The following is a 24,433-nucleotide window of genomic DNA, read 5'->3' on the forward strand; positions in this document are numbered from 1 at the left end:
CTAAAAAAAAACCCAGCCCTGGGCCAAAAAGAAATCTGCATCCCTGGAGTTCACCACTCAGAGATTTGGGATACAGGGCAATATGATAATATATATTGAGCAGTGGGGGATCGGGGGGGGGGGTGAACCTCATAGAATTGTAGAATTGGAAGAGAACCCAAGGGCCATCCAGTCCAACTCTCTCCCATGCAGGAACTCTCAATCAAAGCATCCCTGACAGAGGCCATCCAGCCTCTGTTTAAAGACCTCCAAAGAAGGAGACTCCACCACACTCTGAGGGAATCTGTTCCACTGTCAAACAGTTCTTACTGTCAGGAAGTTTCTCCTAATGTTGAGGTGGACTCTCTTTTCCTGTAGCTTGCATCCATTGTTCTGGGTCCTAGTCTCTGGAGCAGCAGAAAACAAGCTAGCTCCCTCCTCAATACGACATCCCTTCAAATATTTAAACAGGGCTATCATATCACCTCTTAACCATCTCTTCTCCAGGCTAAACATCCCCAGCTCCTTAAGTCATTCCTCATAGGACATGGTTTCTAGAGACCCTTCACCATTTTAGTCATCCTCCTATGGACACGCCCCAATTTGTCAATGTCCTTTTTGAATTGTGTCAGAGTTCCCCAGCCAGTTAGTGTACTGCTGGGGGATTCTGGGATCTGTAGTCCCCCCAAATCACTGTTTTCCAAGTCTGTACTAATCTTGGCTCAGTGGGTGAAGTATTGGTTTCCTACACACAAGAAAGTCATGTTGATTAAGACAAGGCCAATGAGGAACAAAAGTGAAGTAAATTATCCACTAAAAAAGACTTGGTGCTTTATAGTTTGAAAACCCAGGGGTGGAGATACCTACATTCTCTTGCTGAAAGGCTGCAGTCAAAGCTGACACTAAGTGAATCTAGGAGCATTACAAGTGTGTTTGATCACTATGTTTTTCTTTCAGCCTGGTGATGACATTGTTTTCATGGCACAGGAGCTGGAAAAAGTCTTTATGCAGAAAGTTGCACAGATGCCCCCAGAAGAGAAAATAGTTGTGATCAATCAAGCAAAAAGAAAAGGGAAAAATATAGACGGTAAGAAAACGCTCTACAAATTGTGCTAGAAAGCATTTAGCATTCTGAGCTGTAGTAATATGTGGTGAACCTGAAATAAATCCTCACCAGTTCCAGATGCCTAGAATAAGGTGTATAGTGTGTACAGAGTATTGTAAATGTCAAGATCCCGATCTCATCCAGATTAGTTGGGAGCTTTTCTGTGGTATGGGAGAAAGTGGCCAATGCTACTGCCATATCTTCCCATGACAAAAAGAAGGGATAGTTGTTGCAAATGAGAAGACAAGAGGGAGCTATGAAAACAGGGGAGCAAATGCTCTTCCTAGCTTGGGTTTTAAGGCAATCCCAAGCAATGCTTCTCTTCTCTTCATCCCCATAGGCACTTCCTGTTTAAATTAAAGGACTGGAAGACACTGACATGGGAGAAATGCACTCCTCTTCTCTTCTCTTCTATTCTCCTCTCTCTCTCTTTCTGTGTGTGTGAAAGAGAGATCATGCTTCAAGGAAATAAACATAGCGATAGCACCAATATATCTTGGATAGATTCTGGTTCCTTGTTTTGAAGACAGCCATGTATATTATAAGTGAGCATGATCTATGTGGTGAATGTGTGTGTGCGCACACATGCACACACAGAGAGAATGTAAGCAGTCTTTGAAGAACCTCTAGATTTTAAGAAGTACAAAAACCTTTAGAAAAAATGCATTAAGAACTGACCCTCTCACCAAAAAAATGGTCTGCTGATGACTGAACATGCTCAACACGCTACATGTTGGTGATGTTGGTCTAAAGATAATCAGACTGTTGTAGCTAGATTATGTCTTAAGTAGCAGTCTTTAGCTGAAAACAATATGAAGCTTATGATCAAGGTGTCCCAGTGATGCCAGTGCCAAAAAGACAAGTACTTTGGCCATGCCAATGGAACTACAACTTCATTTTCTGGAGGATTATGAGAAGTCATTCACTTAAATTCCACTTTAATTCATCCACTTTAATTCATATCCCTAGTTGATGAGCAATCCAATACAGGCATCTCGCAAGCTAAGCAAAGTAAGCAGCTGAAGCCATCTAGAAAGGTTAGACGGTTTCGGATGATGAAGACAGTGATGCAGCAACATGCCCCAGATCCTTCACCTGAGCCTCAGTCATCAAATGTAATGTCAGCCACTGAAACAGGAACTAAAGTAAGTGATTTTAGAAAGAGGACTTGTCTGAGAAATTACTGCACTATACAGCACTCACTGTAATGCTAAACTATGGTTAATCACTATGAAATGAGACTGGGAGTCATGCATTTCTCTCCCCTTCTGCCTCCTCCTCCAGTCTGGCTATAAGGAAGAGATTGGAAGCATCTATTTAAATTTACTCTAGTTTATAGTGTGATCCAAATCTAAAACCTGTGATTAATCTTAATCATGATTAGCTGAAACAAGCTGACTTTGTTACATAATTGTTAGAATTTTGCTTGTTTCTGCTAATCATAGTTACAGTGTTTAGTTTTATTTCAAAATATAAAATACAAAACTTAATTTAAAAATGGAACATAGTGAATTGTCATTTGTCAACAGATGCTTACAACACACATCCAGCCACTCTGTTTTTAAGATCATTTCAGCTTTGGCAGAGCTTGTGTCAAATAGACTGTTAATTCTAATATAAAGATGATGGTAGCTGGTATTCTGGACCAATTACATAGCTAAGTAGCTTGACACTCCCTTTAGTCTTGGCTTAATGGGCAGCAGCTACTGTGAGCAATGAGAGGTCTGTTCTCACAAACAGACTCACAGCAGACTGCCTTTCTACTCCCCTCCCTCCAGCAATCTCCAGAACAACAGTCCTTCACAATTCCTCCTTGGACTGGAGATCGCTGAAGGTAGTGGGAGCAAGAACATCAGTTTGTTGCATTCTCACTGACAGAGCAATGCTGCTTGCAATAGTACTGTCTAGTAAATTGGGATTTGGGGGCTTTTACAATCTTTAGGTATTCCCTACATGTTGAACACATAGGATCGTGAATACAAATCTGTTATGAATGCATAATTCTGGGTTATGTATTTGTAACTTCAATCATGAATCCCAGCCAGTATTCCATGCTGCATTAACAACTGCAATGCAGGTGTTAATCAATAGGAAAACTGTATTCATTTGTGTTGGTGGTGTTGAGCCCTGGTGGCGCAGTGGTTAATTGCCTGTACTGCAGCCACTCAGTCACAAACCATAAGGTTGTGAGTTCAATCCCAGCCAAGGGGGCTCAAGCTTGACTCAGGCTTGCATCCTTCTGAGGTCACTAAAATGTGTACCCAGATTGTTAGAGGCAATTAGCTTATACTTTGTAAACCGCTCAGGGAGTGCTTAAGTGCACTGATAAGCGGTATAGAAATGTACCTGCTATTGTTATTGATGTTTGCTGGGAAACTGCATTTTTACTACAATGGCCACACTAACTACAACTGGAGGGGGTAGTCTCTTCTGTCTAGTGTCAACAGCTGAACATAATTAAAACAGAATAAAACAGTGTTATTTCCTGTGTAAACCTACAGTTTGGATTTAAAAGTTGAAGTTTTAAATACTTAAATTTATATAATTTTTTTAGCAGTTTTGAAATTCTAACTTAATTTATATTTTAATACTACAGTTGCCCCTTGGAACTTGTGGGGATCCGTTCCAGACTCCCCCAATTCCAAATTTCAAGCATATTCAAGCCCCATATGCTTGAATAGGGCATGTGCATGCAGGGCATGCACTGTGGGAGCGTGCCCCATTAAGGTTAATGATGGTCACCCCTCTGCGGATTTCCAAATCTTCAGATTTCAAGTCTGTGGACTTGGAGGGGTGACTGTATAACTACTGTAATGAATATATTAGTATGTATAGCTGGGTTTTTTTTTACTGGAAGTTGTTTTTTAAATGTGTCAGAAACTATCTTATATCTCAGATGGTGTAGAGTATAAATAGGTAAATAGTTGTCATATCAATCATTTTTCCACCTCCCTTCCAACTTCCTAAAGATTGCTAACAGTGCGATTTTCTACACATCAACTCAGATGGGAAATTATGAGCTAAAATCTAAATTCCTATAGAGGATGTGTCTTTGGGATTGGAAATGAATTAACTGAATAAACAGTCTAGTCACATGTAAGTCATAGTTAGATTTATGGCCACTTTATTCAAAGGCTTCCCCTCTTTGTTATTTTTTTAAAGGGTGTGAAAAGGAAAGCGGATACTACTACTGCAATCCTCACAGCAAGTGGCGAATCTTCTCCAGCACCCAACGAACCCAAAATTACAAAGATCTCCTCCAGAGAAGAGTTTGAAGAAGAGCTTCTAACAAAAAAAGGCTTGCCAGATTCCCAGCAACCACCTGAGCCCATAAAAACATTAAAGATAACAGAACCACTGAAATACTGTAATGAGATTCTTACAGAAATGTTCTCAAAACAGCATGAAGCATATGCTTGGCCTTTTTATAAACCAGTAGATGTTACAGCCTTGGGACTCAAAGATTATCATGACATTATTAAATGTCCCATGGATCTTGGAACTATTAAAGTAAGTGGCTTGTAGTATCACAAATGCAGATTATTGTTAGTCATATGAATTATGCAGTTGTTAATATATATATATATATATGGCTTTTCAAAGGGTGCAAATATAGAGAACATTCTAGTATAGGTCCAAGCTACAGTATGGAATAGATTACTTCATCTATCAATCTAGGGGCAATCCCCACCACCTCCAATCTTGGTACACTTGGAGCACTGGATAACCACATAAATTTCTGTTCACCTAGCTTTGGATGAGTGTACATATGTGTGCACAGCTCTCCATTTTCTATCTCCTTCTCACGTTGGCTCTCTCATAAAACTAGTGCTACTCATATTAGCCACTCTGATAGCCTTTAGGGCTGAAGAGCAAGATATGAATACCACAATAAAATTAATATATAATTAGTTTACAATTGTAAACTGCTTAGAGGGTGCTTAATGTGGTATAAAGTGGTATATACTGTAAATGAAGCTGCTATTGCTAATGATGTGTTTGGTGATTATCTGATAGTACATCAGCCGCCACCACCAGTCCCTTTTTTCATTACCTGCCGGTCTCTCTCCCATGGCCATTACCTGCCCCCTTCCCCTCCCTGTTATCTGATGCAATTAACTGAAGGAAAGACCTGTCAACTGTATCTCTGTAGTTTGGCACTGTTGGGTATCTCAGCACTGCTGCACATACAGTGTGCAGAAGAGAAAACAAGCAAACTATGTAGGTGAAATGGATAAGATATTTCATTGAATTTACCAGTGTTGTGAGAAACTGAAGGGGATGGTGGAGGGTGGAGTTGTTTTGGGAAAGGAGAAAAAAATCTGGCAAGGTACCATAAATTTCTTCTCCATAAAGGCCAAGGTATTTTTTTTTAATAAGAAAGAGTAGTTAACATGAGGGGTGCGTTACTGTTCCCAAATATGTTCAACTCTTTGAAGAAAACAGTGGGTGAAAGATTAAACAGAATGGGGAAGAGGCAATCAGTGATGCTCTGACAGATGTGGAACTTGTGAAAAGGGGAGAGAGAGCAAGGAGACATGTAAGGGAAAGGAGATGTGATCAGTCCAGGGTGCTTCCAGATGTTACTATAGCAATGGCCAAAAGGCCAGATCAAGAATCACATCCTTTTCAGTTGGGTAATCAGAGGTGTTATTGCTTATTTCCTTTCACACTTTTTGAGAAGCATTCTGGATGTAAAAGGAAATCTATGGCAAAAGGAGAGGCCATGGACCAGAAGGTTGTGAATGAACCAGATGAGAGATGACTGAATATGACAACAATCCTTGAAATATGATGTAGGTGGAGAGAAGTAGATTTTATGGAAATTATTGGGAATTATAAATAATAAAACTAAGATATAGACTTATAATGAATATCCCTCCACCAAATGGCTAGGCAAGACAATGCTAAAAAAATATGAACCAGTTATTGGAAATGGAAATACAGCACATTTATGGAGCAATGGCAGCCTCAGTCTCATCATCTCAAAATAACTAAACTTATAGTGTCAAAATGGCTAGTTTCAGGAAGTAGTGATACAACAGACAGGTATCCCAGAGTTTGAATCTTAAGTCTTTTTATTCTTTACAGAATAAAATGGAAAACAATGAGTATAAAGACACACAAGAATTTGCTGCTGATATTAGGCTAATGTTTATGAACTGCTACAGATACAACTCTCCTGACCAAGAGGTAGTGGCTATGGCAAGGAAACTTCAGGTGAGTGAGTCCTTGACAATGAAAAATTGCATTTAAGAACATAAAAATAGTCCTGCAGAATCTGATCACCTAATCCAGCATGTTGTTCACACAGTTGCTATCCGTTTATGAAAAGTCCACAGGTGAGATATAAGTGTAATTGCATCTTCCCTTACGTGCCAATGAATATGTTTTCAATGCAACACAATACATTGCATTAAAACTGTAAAACTGCTTAAGTAGTAATGGCAACCCCATAGTTCTACCCAGCCTAGCCAATGGTGAGCTATATGGAAGTTGTAGCCCAACAATATTTGGTAGAGGACATGGTTCTCATCCCTGTGCTATAAAAAAAAAATCTAACCCATTTATCATGGCAGGGTTTTAAAGTTACCCAACTCTCTTCTGTTAAGGATGTCTTCGAGATGCAGTTTGCCAAAATTCCAGATGAACCAGCGTCCTATAGGCCTTTGCCATACTCCACTGCAAGGCCCACAGTATCTGTTTCTAGTGAAAGCAGCAGTGATGCCTCCTCTGAGGACTCAGAAGAAGAAAGGGCAAGACGCCTTGCAGAGCTCCAGGATCAAGTAGGTGACAATGCTTGTGTTACCACCAAGTAGTTATATATTGTTGTTTTTACTGGTAGTAAAACAGTACATTGCAGACTCAGTGGCCAGTCTGGCTCTATTTCAACAATAATAAACACAGATTTTATCTGTTGTCATGGAAAAGGCCTCAGCTTCATTGGTTAAATCTAAAGAAATTTGACCCCAGTATGGATCTAGATCTAGGCATCAGTTGGCCTACCTACCAGTTGATGGAACCCAAATGGCCCAGCCCTTCTGCTGGGTCAATCTAGAATGACAGGCAAGGAATTCCACATTGGTGGAAGTCATTGCATAGTTCCCGTGGCACCTACAATGTGCAAAAGACACTTGCCCCTGAACTGGGCATGGCCCTGGTTGCCCACACCCCGACATCCCTTAAAGGGGACATCTAACAAAGTCTGATAGGGACATAAGCTTCAGAATGGATCTGGGCCCCATGCTAAAAGTTTCTTAAATGGTGACAAAGTTAAAAGATACATACTGCATGACAAAGAAGGCAGATTGCAAGACCACTAAAACACTGTTGTTATGTGCCTTCAGGTCATCTCTGACTTATGGTGACCATAAGACAAACCTATCACATGGTTTTCTTGGCAAGATTTGTCCAGAGGAAGTTTGCCATTGCCTTTCGCTGAGAAAGTGTGATTTGCCCAAGGTCACCCAATGGGTTTCATGGTTGAACAGAGAACTAACTGTACCCTGGTCTACAGAGTCATAATCTGTTGCTCAAACCACTATGTGAGGAGGAGGTTATGGATGTGGGAAATGTTTTGGGTGGGGAGGCAGAGGGTAATTTGCCTGGTTCGGGCGGGGCTCCTATTGGAGTAGTGTGGGGCAGGGGGAGGTATGGCGGTAGGAGAGTGGATCAGCGTTCCAGGGGAAGGCGAGATCGATGCTTAATATCTATCTCTCCTTCTCATCCCTCTCCTAACCAAAGAGATCTGAGGGCCATTCCAACCGTACCACAAACCCTGTCTCTGCTCCTGTGCAATGCCAGGTCCATCAAAAATAAGACCCACATCATCCACGACCTACTCGAGGACAACAACTGTGACCTGGCTTGCATTACTGAGACCTGGTTAGGGCCTGAAGGGGAAGCTGTGTGGGCTCAGGCCCTACCTGCCGGGTACTCAGTGAAGGACCAGACCAGGTTAGGTGGGCGGGGGGGGGGGGGTGTTGCCTTGGTGCATAAGAACACCTTGTCTCTGACCAGAAACCATGTCCGTCAAACCACCTATATCGAGTGTATTTACTTGACCCTGAAGGCCAGGGACAGTCTAGGGATTCTGTTAGTCTATCGGTCACCCCGTGCGCTAACAGACTCCCTTAACGAGCTGACACAGTTGGTCTCGGGGCTGATGCTGGAGTCCCCCAGGCTTTTGGTCCTGGGAGACTTCAACATCTCCCTTGCAGCCAACTATATTCCATCCAGTGCGGCTCGGGAATTCATGGATACCATGACATCCATGGGCCTGTCACAACTGGTCCTGGGGCCTACGCATTCTGCGGGTAATACACTTGATATGGTCTTTTGTTCGGACATGGAAATTCCGTGGGTGGAAATATCTAATATTTCCCCCCTGTCATGGACGGATCATTTTCTGGTAGAGGCAAAAAATCAAGCGCACCTACCCAGATCCCCCCGGGTGGCGGACCTATTCGAATGGTCCACCCTCAAAGGCTGATGAAACCTAGAAGGTTCCAGGAAGCCCTAGGGGGTATATGGTTGGAATGACGGCGATTCTGTTGATGCCCTGACTAACATCTGGGACACTGATCTCTCCAGGCTATACACAGTATCGCTCCCAAGCGTCCTCTCAGGCCTGCTTCCAAAAAGAGCCCTGGTATACGGAAGATCTCCGGCCAAAGAAGCGGGTGCTGCGACGGCTAGAGCGTGTCTGGCGGAAACACCAGCGCTTACCCGACAAGGCTCTCCTAGACCGTCTTTTCGACAACTATGGAGAGGCGATAGATGCGGCAAAGGAATCGTTCTTTGGCGCACATATCGCGTCCGCGGAGTCGCGGTCCAGAGAGCTGTTCAGGTGGTGGAGGGAACTAACTCAGCTCCTCCTACCCCGAACCCGATCCTTGAACCAACTAGGCCTGCTGTGACCATTTTAACACCTCTTCGCGGATAAACCCTCTGGATAGGGAAGGTCTCGATGCCAGTAGTGTTAGAGCAGAAACCAGAATAGAGGTGTCCAGAGCTTCCGTGGACTCAGTTATACTGGATCATTTTGAGTCTGTGGTACCGAGGATGTGGACAGATCCTTGAAGTGTTAGGAAGACAACCTGCTCCCTCGATCCCTGTCCCTCAGGCTAGCGGCTCAGGGGGGACCGGTTGTAACTTTAATGTTACATCAGATTATTAATACATCTCTGAGTGATGGGCAGTTTCCATCGGCTTAAAATTGGCCACGGTAAAACCTCTGCTCAAAAAGCCCTCCCTTGACCCCCTGATGCATAACAATTATCGGCCAGTTTGTCGCTATTGCCATTTTTAGGGAAGGTGATCGAGAGGGCGGTTGCGATTCAGCTTCAATCGATCTTGGATGAAACGGATTATCTAGACCATTTCAAAACCGGCTTTTTGGGGGTTCGGGGTTGAGACTGCTTGGTCGCCTTGGTCGATGATTCCGTCTGGGCTGGACAGGGGTAGCATGTCCCGTTAGTGCTCTTAGACATCTCAGCAGCTTTCGATCCATAGACCATGGTATCCTTCTGGGCGCCTGGGGAGTTGGGAATCGGGGGCCACTGCACTCCAGTGGTTCTGATCCTACCTCTATGGGAGGTTCCAGATGATGCAGCTGGGGGACGTGTGCTCCACTAGGAGGACCCTTACATTTGGGGTCCCTCAAGGAGCCATCTGTCTCCCATGCTTTTTAACATTTACATGAAACCGCTGGGAGAGATCATCCAGAGACATGGGGGGCGGGGTTATCAGTATGCTGATGACACCCAAAGTATTTTTCTCTATGTCTTCGACTCATGCAGTGACCAGGGATGGCATCTCTCTCTCATGGCCTGTCTGGAGTCGGATGGTAATGGGCTGGATGAGGGAAAACACCTGAATCCAGAGAAAATGGAAGTACTCATGATGGTTCCCCTGGTCCAGGAACGCCGGTGGTTCCACCTGTCCTAACAGGGATCACGCTTACTGACTCGATACGCAGTTTGGGGGTGCTCCTTGACTCGTCGCTTCACCTTACATCTCAGGTGAGTGCGACAGTCAGGAGCACCTGTTATCAGCTTCGGCTGATACGCCAACTGCGGCCCTACCTGGGCCAGAGGGACCTTGAAACTGTATTACATGCTCTGGTAACCTCTCGTTTGGATTTCTGCAATGCGCTCTACATGGGGCAGCCCTTGTATCATACCCGGAAGCTGCAATTAGTGCAGAATATGGCAGCACGACTGGTCACTGGTACAGCCAGGACCAGTCATATAACACCGGTCCTTAAAGACCTACACTGGCTGCCTATTCGCTTCCGGGCGCAATACAAGGTGTTGGTTGTTACCTATAAAGCCCTAAATGGCTTGGGTCCAGGGTACTTAGAGGACCGCCTCTCTCCGTACAATCCGCCCTACACACTCATATCAACTGGGCAGCAATTGCTAAGGGTTCCAGAGGCCAGATTAGTTGCCACTACTAGGAGGGCCTTTTCCATCTCGGCCCCCAGCCTCTGGAACGCGCTGCCCTTTGAGCTCCGCTCGGCCACCTCCCTTACTCAGTTCAGGAAGGGGTTAAAAACATTCCTATTTGAGCAGGCTTACCCCTGACTCTCTGACTCTGAAGTATTCCCTCCTCGCCCCCTTCATCAGCATGTTAAGCTGGCATGAGTGGTGGTTTTTATTGTATAAGGTTTTTAATGTTCTGTTTTTGTGATTTTACATTGTTTATATTGTTATATTGTTATATTGTTATGTGGAATGTTGGAAACTGCCTTGGTTTTAGACAGGCGGTATACAAATAAAATTTTACTTACTTACTTACTATGTCACACTGGCTCTCACCAAAGACATATCCAGAAACAAAACAGAAGGAAGAGTGGTCAGTAGGGACAAAGGTGATTTCCAGGCAGCACATTCATTCTAGTTAGCTTTCAATATTTAAAAATACAAAACAAAACAATTAATAACATGAACAATGAGCCACATATAGGGGTTGCCTGTGTGCTCTATGGTTTGTGTTCTTTTGCATAGCCAGTGAAAAGTAAAACTTTTAGTGTAACCAACAGTGAAACAGTGAAGGGTTCTCTGTTAGATGACACAGAAGAGACAGGAGGACATCTTTGTAGTAATCATACTTATCAAAGCATTTTTTATTGGCTACAGCTATAAAGTTTTGGTAAAAGCTGGTTTATTCATGACAGCTGCATATAGTAATGAATAATATTTGAAGAGTGTGACAAGAGTTGGTAGAATTGGATTTGCCATACTGGCAGGTTGAATAATAACCTACAAAGAGAGAATTAGGCATTTTCAGTGACTGATATTCCTTATATAAAGAATAAAACTCCACTGTATCTTTCTTCAAATTGTTTTATTGTACTGTCTCAGAAAGATTCCAGTGGTGTAATGAGAAACAAGAGATCAAAGGATATACCCTATCTAGTCAACCTATACACATTATAAAACTAAGGTGAAAAATGTTCCAATATCTGTATTATCATATTAATTGCCCAAATATTATTTGCTTCCATTTGATGTATGATTGTTATTAAACTATCTTCTGCATGATCACGTTCTTCTTTCCCTAATATATGGATAACAATCTATAGTGGGAAAAGGGTCAAAAGATTCCTCCTTTCTCATACATTCTAGGGTTTTTAATATTTTCCTTCTCTCCTGTTTTTGGTAGCAGGATTCCTACAGCTTGCACACAAACATTTCATCCTAAGTGATAGTTCTCTTTTCTTCCCTCAATAGCTTAAGGCTGTTCATCAGCAATTGCAAGCTTTGGCTAAAACTGCATTACCCAGATTGAAAAGGAAGAAAGGAAAATATCAGAAAGAGAAAAGAAAAAACAAAGTCAAAAACAAGTATGGCAGTCAAAAGAAGAGAAAGATGAAGCAAATGAAGAGGCTGAAGAAGAAAATGTCTTTGAACATGTAAGATTGCTTGTGGGTGCGAAATGGGACTCAAAACTGTTGGCAGTGTAGTTAACTCATTTTTATATTCTCTTCCTGCAGTTGTTCAAAGAAAATCAAGCAGCAAGAGGAGCCAATGTACAAATCTGAAGATGACGAAAGTGCCAAGCCTATGAGTTATGATGAAAAGAGGCAGTTAAGTTTGGACATAAATAAACTCCCAGGAGAGAAGCTTGGCAGAGTGGTCTATATTATTCAGTCAAGGGAACCTTCACTGAGACACTCAAATCCTGATGAAATAGAAATAGACTTTGAAACTCTCAAAGCATCAACATTAAGGGAACTGGAGAAATACGTAATGGCTTGTTTGAGAAAAAGACCCAAGAAACATAATGGTGTGTATGTAATATGCACAAAAACATTGGGTTGGAGGGCAGAGAGAGAACTCTTTTCCTTTTTTTCAAGAGGAGTGCTTGGTTGCAGAGATCCTCATATTTTATTTTCTGCTCCTCTCTTCTGTGCAGCAAAAAAATCAAAGAAAGAAAGGAGGCTGGTGGACTTCACTGGACAGTTTAGCTCTAAAAGACTGAATACAAAATGTAGGTGAACACAATACATAATATATAACTGAAAAATCGAGTGCAGATTTGAAATTAACTGCATGGAATTCTTGAAGAGTGGGGGAGAGGTATGGTGTGTGAACTATAAGCTTATCCACGAATGTGGTTTCATGGAAAGGGCCATGGGAACAGATGAACCTACTGTGCCTTTGTGTCCAGCAAGCATTATTGGCATACTGCTTGATTTCTCTTCCCCTTTCCCCAAGACAGTATTTTGTTCAGTTCTCTTCCATTTTGCAGCTGAAAATAATGCTATACCAAATACCATTGGAGGGCCAAGCCGGCTGAGTGAAAGCAGCAGCAGCAGCAGCAGCAGTAGCAGCAGCACATCCTCTGACTCTGCAAGCACCAGTGGAGATTCCAGCTCTTCTGACAGCAGTGATTCTGAATCAGGTTCACTTGTTTTCTCTCCCTTCACTCCCTCCACATTTATTAATAAATCTCTTGAAGACAGGACCAAACAAATTTGTTACAAATGCTAAAGTGGGATTTCTTCCAGGTGATCTCCCCCCCCCCCCCCACCCTACTCCCAGAAGCTCATGATAACGAATGTTTATATTCTGCAGTTATAGCAGTCTGATACTGATTGAACTGTCTTAGATATATTTAAGTACAATGTTTTAATTTTCAAACTAGCATGAATCCTGGTTTTGGGGGGAAAGATGAGGTATAAATAAAGTTGCTACCACCACCAATAATAATAATGGCTTTTACAAAATCCTGCGATTTGTAGTTTTGTAAGGTATGTAGAATTCCTTGCTAAAGAGATCTAGTTAGCAGTTCAAAGAAATGCACTAGAGATCAGTTTTAGAGAATTTTAAATACTTCACCAAATTACAAATCCTAGGATTCTGTAGCCTGGACCCATGACCATCTAAGTGATATCAAATTGCTGGAACTGTGTAATGTAGATGTATTCTCTGGAAGGTCCATCAGAGCAATCCATGGACATATGGGTTATCCTTCCTCATGGGCCAGCCCACATTTTCCCACCCTAGATTTTGTTCAGCAATCAATCCACTTCGTGAATTCAAACATGTAATCCTTGAGTGATCCCAGGCTGTAAGAGCTTTTCTTAAAAGTGGGCTCAGTGGGACTCCACAGTGGTCCACACAGCTGATCATTTGGGGACAAGTGTTTAGGTATAGGTCATAAACTTGAAGGAGGAAATGAAAACTGCCTTCCTAAACTACAGTATGTCTATCCCTGAATGTCTTGTCACTTGAAACATTCAAGGATCAGAAAGGCCTTGGACAGAAAAGTCCCAAATGAGGACAGGGAATGATAAGAAAGTCTTTCACTTACATAGTGAAAATTGTAAGACCAGCATGAATGTTCATGCCACTCATGTCTGTATCTCTCCATCTTTTCACAGAAACACATTTAAATGGAAATGGAAATGGGAAAAAGAATTTATTTTGCAGAGAGCAAAGCAAGGTACATTTACCTCCTTTCCCCCTGTGTAAAATGCACAGAGCTTTCACTATTATTTTCCACTTTTCTTTTTCTCTTGATGTTTCTTTAATATGGTGGAATCTGTATATGTGTAAATGATGTAGCACCACCTGAAGATGCTTCTGTTTGCCCCTAAAGATGTATCTGTTCCTTCTTGGACCTTTCGCTCCACCACAAGGAAAAAGTATCATCTTTCTCTCCATCTCACCCCTACTCCAGCTTCTGTTGCCTGATTTTAAGTGTGAAATGAAGTTTTTAATGTGATGGTTTGGAAACATTTTGGAAACCAAAACCTAAAAAGAATAGAACAGTTGGATTATCCTTGTTGAATTCTTCCCATCAGCTGCCACTTCATCATCCAAGAACATCCTGCAATACTGTTCCCCAAGTACCGAGTACTTCATATACTAGCATACAGTCTCAAAGACCAACAGGAGCAAGGTTCCACCAACAGATACTGCAACCCTCCCAAATGTTGCAGCGTAGCCCTTTAAAACTCCAAGAACAACACATACTTTCACCTGCAGGTAAATCTTAGTGACCAAATCATGATTTTTCTAAAACTACTGTTATGCAAATATGTATGAAACAAACACAACTTGAAATGGACTCTTTATTTTATTTTATTTTTATTAGTGTCAAATTCTGTAGAAAACACACTGGATTTATTTTTGGACAAGTGAATCCTGGAATCATATGACACGTTTTCAGTATTTTCTAAAAATGTGCAAACATACATACGTACTTTGAAACCTTTATAATCAAGAACAAAGTGGTATTTACATCTTATAGATGCAAGTGAGATACACACTTCAAAAGTAAATGTGTTAGAGTTTTATCATATTAGAAAACAAGGTGGAAATAGAGCTGGAGAGTAGCGGCTTTCTCCATGCCTTATGGCATGACATCACAGCATTTCAGTTCTTTTCCCATGAGAGATTGCTTTAAAAACATGTCTCTATTCTAGCTGGAAAAAATGTTCAACAAAAGACTCACTTTGACTACTGTTTCCTACAGGAAGAGAACTGAAGTGCTGCAACATCGTGTAGTAAGGCATGGAGAAAGCCACTAGTCTCCAGCTCCATTACAGTTTTGTTTTCTTATGTGATAAGGCTCTTTATTAATATTCTAATCCAAATAAAAGGAAGCAAAAGGATATTGGTTTGCGATTACATATCATGTTTTGACAGAGAAGAGATGTTGACATGTACCTATTGTGCTTCATATTCAGCCAGCTGAGCTATGTGTCTGTTTTTTCAAATTCTAATCTATTGTTTCTCATCTGCAATCTATTCAATATTTCAGACTTAACTGGCAGATGAATTGTTCCTGTTCAGGAAAAATCTACATCTTTGGAGGGAGATTTTAAAGCAGTGTGTGTACATGCGAGACCCCTGACCTCTGCCTGGTCACTTTTAATCAAAGCCATAGTGATAGACCCATTCATAATAATCAGCCAGCAAATGTATAGCAATGCTATAATGTTCGCAGTAGGTCAGTACCTTTCAGTTTCATCCTATGCCCACAGACATACAGATGATGCCACTTCATTACAATGCAATATTTTTTAACCGAGGCTGAGATAGTGCTGCATGAAACCCCTCCTAAGTTCTGTTATAGACTATGTAAATTAGACCAAGATTCTAACTGAGCATTTATACAGTTGCATATAATAAACAACCAGATGTTTTGTTCTGTGTGATGTGAAACTATGACACCAACAAGCAATAAATGGGTGTGGAGAACTGCACAATGGACTATGTGGCTAAACCTACAAAGAACATTTTTAAAGTTGGGTGCCATCACAAAGAGGATTCTTACTGGAATTATTTCAGTATATATCTACTACTTCTGACTGGCTGAACTATTATATGTCTTCAGTTTATATTGTTTGTGCATTAGTTAAATTTATACAGCATATATAGCAGCTGTGGCATTCTTCTACTTTGTCTCCCACTCTCAACAGGTATAGTGGCTGTTGTGTCTCCTTTGCCTTGCACTCCTGTTCAAGAGGCATCTCAGAATGGCTTAGCAGCAAACCCCAACTCTACTATCCACTGTGGTCACTTGCTTTCAGAGGTGAACACTATTGATAACATTGGGAGACTGTGTGGATGATTAGAGTTTAAAAAGTTTTCATTTTAATTTTAATTCATAACAGTTCCAGAGGTTTGTATTCATGGGAGGTCATTGGAGAAAACCCCTTCTGTTCTTCTTTTTATATGGATGACAGTGGATCCAAAGACTCCCTTCTTGCAATGTAATGGGATGGGCCTCTGATGAAAAAAGCCTGAATCCACCATGATGGATCCCTGCTTCTTCTGGTATTGGCATCCACAGTTATTAAGTCTGGCAATAATAAGAAAAAGCATTGATTTCTTACAATTTGTCGTTCATTTTATTGATCCAATAAAGTCAGCTCTTCCCAAACAATTTTTTGACAATCATACAGAGGCCATATATGGTTTAAAAATATGGACTACAAAATTGTTGGAAGAAATAGCTTTATACAAAGTCTCAGAATCTAAAGTTGACAAAATCACCATGGGAGTGTGGAGTTTGATAGCTGTGACAAATCATGAATTATTTTTTCTCTAAGACTTCAAATTTTCCTGTAGGTAACTTGTTCCTCCTCCCCAAATATCCCATTGGGTGATACCAAAGAAACTGGGAAAACATTGTTTCATCAAACACAACCATCTCCTGTGTACTCTATAACCTCTTTGAGAACTGCTGACTCAAATTCTACTAATCAAGAGCAAAGTATGTATTCCGGTAATACAAATAGTAATGTAACTGGTGTACTTGCTAAAATCTATGAATATTCAGATCCATAGAAAGTGACAGCAAAGTGTGCTCTGTTTTTGCTGGTTTATTGAAATACTGTTACACACAGTCTAGAGTAAAAAAAATTATGGAGAGAATTGGAATCCCTTTGCCTTGTTTGACTGAACTATTGTTTAATTATATGGGTGAGAATCTTTAGGCCCACTCCCTAAAAGAACTCAGATCCCCATTCCCAAATGTGTTTTTCCATGTGTTTTCACCCCACATAGTTCATTTGCTGCTCCTGGAAGCTTCCAAGAGCAGAGATCATGTCCTAACATCTCTAGTCTCACCAGATAGACCAGGAAGCCATGATCAGAAATGACTTCAAGCTGGAATGTGCATCTAATTATGGGCTGAAAATGGAGAGATGTGGTCAGCTCTCAGGGCAAAAAGTCACATCCACGCACAGGTCCACCCTGATTTAATGGGTGAAACAAGCTATCATGCAGATACACCTTAAATGAACAGGAAATTTAATGTTGGTTTAGTTGAATGTGGATTATGCAAAGAAACCGATTGAATGGAAATATGTCATAAAAACAAGCAATTGGACTACAGACTGAGTCTGTTTTCTAACTTTGCTCTAAAAAGTCAATCTCCAAAAGAAAAGAATATTTGATGTGACAAATTGTATGACAAATTGTACCTCTCTTTGAGGGTTGCAGCACTGCAGTTAAGGGCATGGTTTCAAAGTAGTTTTCTATGAAAACAGGCATAGGATGCATTCTTCTTCTAGATAACCTCTTTTAGATATGTTTGAAAAAAATTGTATTTCATCATGAAATGCAATAGGATTCCTTGCATGTATTAAGTTTCATTAAAAGACATTATTTAAAAGTTATGTAAATATCTAACTCTCTTGAATATTGAGGTATATTACTTCATCCAATCCCTTTACAAATGGTACTGTAAAGTTGTTATAGGTCTATAATCTAATTTCAAATTTAATAGACTCAAACTCCATCTATCTTTGTTGTCTTGTAAAAATTTTAATTTCACTCTTGGTTTCTTGCCCTTGGAATGAAACTTAGAATGTCCCTTTCCCATTTTTGAAAAACTGATTCGTTATGAATTATTGGTATAGTTTGGAACAAAAAGAGAAATTTGGGTAAAATGTTCATTTTACTGTAGCTATTTCCCCTAAAATTGATCATTTTAAATCTTTCCACCTTAACAAATCATTTTTATTTCATTCCAAATTTTCCCATAATTGTTTTTAAATAGATCTGAATTATATTTTGTGATGATTACACCCAAGTATTTTACTTTTTTCCCTATAGAGAATCCCATTTTTTCACTTAACTCTTTTTTTTTTCTTTTTTCTTTTTTGGTTTTGGTTTAATTATCATTGTTGTTTTGTCTTTATTTACCTTAAGTCGTGATATTTTTTCAAATTTAAAGTATGTTATAGAGCTAGTTGCCTAATGTGGCTAAAGGATTGGATGACACAGGAGAACAACAGTGTACTACAAGTAGAGCGGGTGAAATAAGATTTGGGTGATATGTGTATCTTTGATTTAACAAATAATGACTCAGTGGTCAATTGGACTCAAAACTTTGGTTATTCAATCGAACTGGAGAAGTGGGAAAAAAGTATAGAAAAAGTGAGAAAAATTTCAGCTTCACAAAATATTAGAAAAACATTTTTAAAATGCATTACAGATGGTACCTTTCACCATAGACATTATCAAAAATGTATAAAATACAAGTAATAAATGCTAGAAATGTCAAAATGAAGTAGGAATACTGTAACATGAATGGTGGACTTTAAGAAAATTGAAGAATATTGGAATTCTAAACATAAAGTGATTGAGGAAATTTTGAATTTGAAAATAAACAAACAGAATTATATCAATTGGGAATGATGGATGAAGGAATAGAATTCAATGAAGCTAGAATATTGCACTACATGACACTGGCAGCAAGAATGGTTATTGCTCAGAAATGGAGAGAGAGTTCAATCCCTTTGTTACAAGATTGGTTACTAAAATTGCTTGAGATGGCAGAATTAGGTAAATGTACATGTTTAATGAAATACGAAAGTCTAGGAAGATTTGTTGAAAATAGGGATCCAGTAATGACATATCTAAGGAACATATGGGGAGAAATGTCAATTATTTGTTTCAAAGACTATTGAAAAATAATTATTACATGTATATATACTGGAAAACCAGATTGGTCGAATTATTGAAGTTAGAATCGAGAAGGTGTAATATTAGGAACAAAGGACAGTAATATATGCAAACACCAAGCATAGTTAGAACAGGACGATCTGAAAGAATATACTATGTGGAATAATTGGAAAATAACCTTCAAAATGTTTGTACGTTTATTTAACACCGTAGTCCTATTCAGGCATTTGTCTGAATCTGTGGGAGCAGAGATCCCCATGGACAAGATTTTCAAGGAGCTGTCTTGCAATAGTAGTAGTGTTCAGAAGAGGGCTTCCTATAATCTCAGCTCTGCAAACAGATGAACTACTTTTAACTCAGTTTTTGTAAACCTACCTGCTTAGGAATGGATCTAGTAAATAGCCCCCACACTTACTCTTTTTGAGGATTCTCTGTCAGTAGCTCAGAAGGCTTTGCCATATAAATATAAGAAGTAAGCCATGAGTTGTGACTTATCACATTATCCAGAAATTATTCTGCCAAAATAGCAATTTTTAAAAGTATACAATTACTTGGAGTACCTAAACTCTGGAAGTAGAGTGGGTGATTATACCACCAACTGGATTGGAGGGTGATCTCTCTGTTTGGAGAAGGTGGAAGCAGACAGCTATACTGGAAATGTAGGGTTACACAGTTACAAGCTGTTCTTCTCTGGGGAACCTCGAAAAGAGCATCACAGGAGACAAAATGGTCCCTGTTAAGATGGAGGTGGGGAGCAGAAAATGAGTAACGGAAAATGTGTATCTCCTACACTCAAGCAGGCTTCTGAAAATAGAACACTGTCGCCACAAGGGGAGTTCTTGCCCTTCTGCTTCCTTGGAAATTGTGCAAAGTAAACAAAAGACAAATGCAACCTTCTAAGAATAGAAATAGTAGAAACATTTTCTGTGAATTAAGTCTGATAAAAAGTGCCTAAACTGAAAAACTTTTGGTACAGTTTTAAAGAATCGAATAACAAGAGATTTTACAGAGATGTTCAGTGCCCCCACCCTGGAAACTCACTACCTTGTTTACATTCCAGAACCAAAGAGTAGTTTTCCAGATGGTCCGTGTGGGCAACACATGACTGATTCAACACATGCCACTGTTCCAACAAGCTGCTCTGATAAATGTGACGGAGAGAAAAAAAGAGATGCTAAACCTCAAATTACTATAGCAAAGGTAATAACATGCCGCCTTCTGGGATATATATAATGTTGATGCAGAGAGCCTTTTGTGAGCTAATTTATTTGCAAGTGTGGGAGTTTTTCAAACCAAGGCAGTCTGGTGATTAGGTTTGAAACTAAGGCCACATGTCTTCATCAATATGGCTTGCATTGGTGCATGGTGACTAGCCATGCTGTGCATGCATGGATTCAGAAAAAAACATGACAGGATTTAGAAATTTAAAATCTAGAGGTGCTACAGCTTTGGTTGCTCAGCTACATAAAAAAATCTAGTTCTCAATTTCTATGCTAAGATGCTGAATAGAAAACAGAAATGGGAGCAAGAACTTAGTGTAACAATACTAGATGAGCAGTGAGCATGCATATGCCTAAACTTGTGCTGGGAAGTGCTGGATGAAAAGTCAAGAGAAAATGTGTATAAAATTCTACACAATTTAATTTTGTTACTATAAGCAAATTAAACTATCTAAAATAGTTCCTGCAGCTTTGTGTAGGAGATTCGGGAACCAGAGCAATACCCTTCTTTATTGATGGTTTATACTTTTACTATAAATTACTAGGCAAATTTGGTCAGACTTTTAGAGGTTGTGAATCACAGCTAAACTCCTGAAAAGTATTCTCCAAGAATGTGAAAAGAATTATATACTATATGTTAACAGCAGCCAGTATTTTATTGGTGAAATGTTGTCAAACCCCACAGATAGCATCAACAGAGCAGTTGGGGGGGGGGGAGATATTGTCCAGTACACTCATGCACAAAATATCTAGCTGTAAAACAGTATGTGATGGTCATTGAAATTCTCTGTAGATACTGTTGTAACATCAGATGAAGCAGTGACTTTAGATATATTATCTCTTGAATAATTGTAAAATAATTTCATTGCTGAATGAGAGTATGAATGAAATTTTAAAAGTGGCATAAATTATGGGCATGGAGGCAACCTGGTTACATAATTAATCCAGCTACATGACCTACTATCACGTTTTTAAAATCACAAAAGTAATCAATCTGACTTTTATTATTGTTCAAAGGGAAATCTAATGAACATCTCTTAGGATGGACTTAGCATCCTTAGGTAATTCACACTTGAGCTGATTTTTCCCGACTCTAATTCAAGCAGAGTTGGCGCAAATCCCCCTTAACCCAGTTTTTCCCCGATCGAGTTTTCCCCGTTTCTTTTCCAAAACACCAGGTTTTATCAGGGTGCCACCAATGGGAACTTGCTCCCGATGCCATTTGGGGCACCCAGGAGGAAGGGGTTAATGTGCAGGGGGTCAGATCACACCCACTCCTTTGCTCTCTCTCTGCCAGCCAAGCACCATTGTTTTTCCCTCTCAGCACTCGGTTGTAGGAGTAAAAAAGGCAGCTCCAGAAATGCAGTAGATTCAAACTTCCTGTGCTTTGGAAAGTGGTCTCTTTAAAGTGCAGCCTGGCTTTTTTTTCCTGCCCATCAGTCCCCTTATCTGTATTATGAGGCACTGCTTTCGCGTAGTCATCAGGCAATAGAAACAAAACATTGGTTCCAGGCCAGCTGGCATTTAATACAGTGCTTATGTTGTCCAGCAGAGTCAGGGTCCTTCTGTATATATTTCCTCAGAGGTAAGGCCTATTTGGCAACATTAATTAGAAGCCTCTTTTCAGCAGTGTATGTATCAAACTGCTACCTGTTCAACACTGTATTAGTAATTTCTCTACAGTTAGTTCTTGTTCCCTGGAAGAAGAATGCCTTTCACAATTCAATTCATTATAAAATTTCCACATATTGCTTTGATTATGTTTCACTCTGAAAGCCAATTGATATTAGCCAATAATCAATCTAGAGGTAAATGCTCCAGATCAGTCACATGACGTAGATGTTTTAAAAAGCTTATATATTATCTTAGTGGACTGCTTATCTTGTGCTGTTTGGAGTGATGGTGTTTCTGGGGTTTACCAATAAATAGACACACAGAAATGGCATTGGCCACACTTCTGTTCTTTCATGCCAGAGCGTGGTCCAGAATCTGAATGTCTGAACAAACATCTGAAATACTTACAAGGGAGCATTTGAGCATGTCCAGACTATTTCCCTTAGCAATGAATAGTAGCAGCCATCTGCCATGTGCATCTAGGGGTTGAGAAAAGGGCTAGATTCTAACAAAGCTTTGGGGGCTTGGTTAGAAATTTAAAATACAGTAACATACGATTCATTTGGGCTGCTTCTGGTTGCAAAAGGTTGTAGTCAGTCGGCTTGGTGCCTTGTACACTTTCCATGCTTGTGAAGAAAGGCATTAGCAGTGCTTGGAAAGAGTGAATTAAAATTTAACAGTGAGTACAGGGTATAGGGGTGTGTGTAGTGAACAGTGCAGGAATAGGTTCTAATGGACAAGTTCTAATACAAATAAACATATTCAATGTACTGCTGTTGTTGTCACAGTATTTTTCATTTGTTTTCTGGTGGGAAGCTGTCATGTCTAAAATGGCTTTGCTTGCTTCTGTTTTATATTATCTCTTGGTCTGTCTAATATCTTAAGTGTTATAAAACACAGGTACATGAGGCCAGTAGCATACTATCCAACTTTTGCAGGTGAAAACTCAGAAATGTGTGGCCAAGCAATGCCAGAGTGTGGTCAAAATGGGGAAAGTTATTAAAGAGCAGGAATGCAGTAGCTATGAAATGCTGTAACAGTTTACTTTTGCCTGAGCCTACAGGGAAGAGCAAGATTCCTCCTCTCTTCTTCCCTGCTAAGCTAAGAACTTTTGCACTTCAAACTCAGGGGCAATAGATTAATCCTCAGTAGTCACATTTTTTCAGTTGCTTTAAAAATGTCCCAGTTCCTCTCTTCTGCTCACTTTTCCCCTTTGTCATCAGCAACTGAAGTAAGCAAGGAGAAGTGGGAGGAAGACAAGGCATTTAAAAAGCATTTTTAAAGGGGTAACCAAGAATTAATCAGTAATGTCCCTGCCAGATTGCAATAGCTGAAAGTAGGCCTATCTCTAAACTACATCTGTATCTGGGAATCCCAGCTGGCCCTGGGTGCGTACACAAGGGTTTTAAAAACATGTGCATGGCCCATACTTCATATGTTTTATGTTTCTTTCAGCAGTTATGAGCCATGGTGCTGACAAATGCCAAAAAGGGCTTCTGGGCATGCATCATATGTGTTGCAGGGGGCAGTTTTCCCCTCAAAATGGTCAAAAAACAACATACCCTAGTTAAAAAATAATATCCACAAAGAAAGGAGAAATGAGACTCCACATACAATGGACATCTGTTTTGTGAAATTGGTACCTCCTGTTCACATTTTCCTCCAAAGCATGGGAATGATATCACATACACTCATGAGAGACACAAGAATAGATGACTTGCTGGCAGGCATAATTAAATTCTGCCCCTCTCCAGCTGTACCCTTTAAAAAAGTGAAACTACAGATCCATAATGCATGTGGGGGGGTGTCTCAAATTGTGAAAGCAGAGGCCATAATGAGTACAAGCCATCACAAGTTCAGTGCACATATCAGATGACCTACAGATAATTGGGGTTTCCTCAACTTATTGTCTGGAAGTATTTGTGTTTTCCCCAGTAATTAAATCATGCCCATTCAAGTTGCTTCATCTAAGAGCAGAGGAATGAGTTGCATTAGATTTGTTATGTTACATCCATGTGCAGGTAATGTAGTTCACTCTCAAACCAAGGCAAGCTTTGAAGGATTCATCAAGACATCATGATTATTATTTTTTAAATAAATCCCTATTTTAGTTTTGCATTCCTCTTGGAGGTGGAAAGTTGCATTATCTGTTTATGTTTACAAATGAGAACCGCCTCTTTTTCTTTTTTTAAATTCCAGGACATAAAAGTCAAGCATGCAGATTCTTGGACAAGTTTAGGTAAACTAATACCTGCTCCAGTCCCAATCAAATCCTCCAGCGAAAGCTTTAGGCAGTTCCAAAAAGCAGCACTAGAAAAAGAAGAAAATGAGTGGGCAAAAGAAAGAAGAAGGCAATTGGAGCAAGCTGAAAGGAAACCGAAAATCCTCCCTCAGGAAAAAGAGAGGTTTGTAATTCCATATAATTAAATTGAAACGCTGTATTTCACATGTCCATTTAACTACCTGCATATTGAAAAGTTTCCAGTTGAGTTGTTTTGTGGCTGATTCCTCTTTCAGGGGAAATAATGCCAACCAGCAAGTTAGCATTCTGGTAAAACAGCAACACTGAATATCCTTTTCAG

General features: G+C 40.1%; 1 protein-coding gene across 1 annotated transcript in view; it reads left to right on the top strand.

The window, feature by feature from the left end:
• The window catches only part of BRDT (bromodomain testis associated), a 42,720-nt gene that overhangs the window by 14,305 nt on the left and 3,982 nt on the right, over nt 1-24,433 (top strand). The window contains 15 exon segments of the mRNA XM_042463908.1: nt 937-1,066; nt 2,054-2,229; nt 4,247-4,594; nt 6,176-6,304; nt 6,697-6,870; nt 11,821-12,002; nt 12,084-12,376; nt 12,506-12,580; nt 12,812-12,994; nt 13,977-14,038; nt 14,400-14,583; nt 16,023-16,135; nt 16,675-16,819; nt 20,078-20,217; nt 24,051-24,256. Coding sequence (XP_042319842.1) covers nt 937-1,066; nt 2,054-2,229; nt 4,247-4,594; nt 6,176-6,304; nt 6,697-6,870; nt 11,821-12,002; nt 12,084-12,376; nt 12,506-12,580; nt 12,812-12,994; nt 13,977-14,038; nt 14,400-14,583; nt 16,023-16,135; nt 16,675-16,819; nt 20,078-20,217; nt 24,051-24,256 — 2,540 coding nt within the window.

This window comes from Sceloporus undulatus, chromosome 4, assembly GCF_019175285.1.
Source record: "Sceloporus undulatus isolate JIND9_A2432 ecotype Alabama chromosome 4, SceUnd_v1.1, whole genome shotgun sequence".
Classification (NCBI taxonomy): Eukaryota; Metazoa; Chordata; class Lepidosauria; order Squamata; family Phrynosomatidae; genus Sceloporus; species Sceloporus undulatus.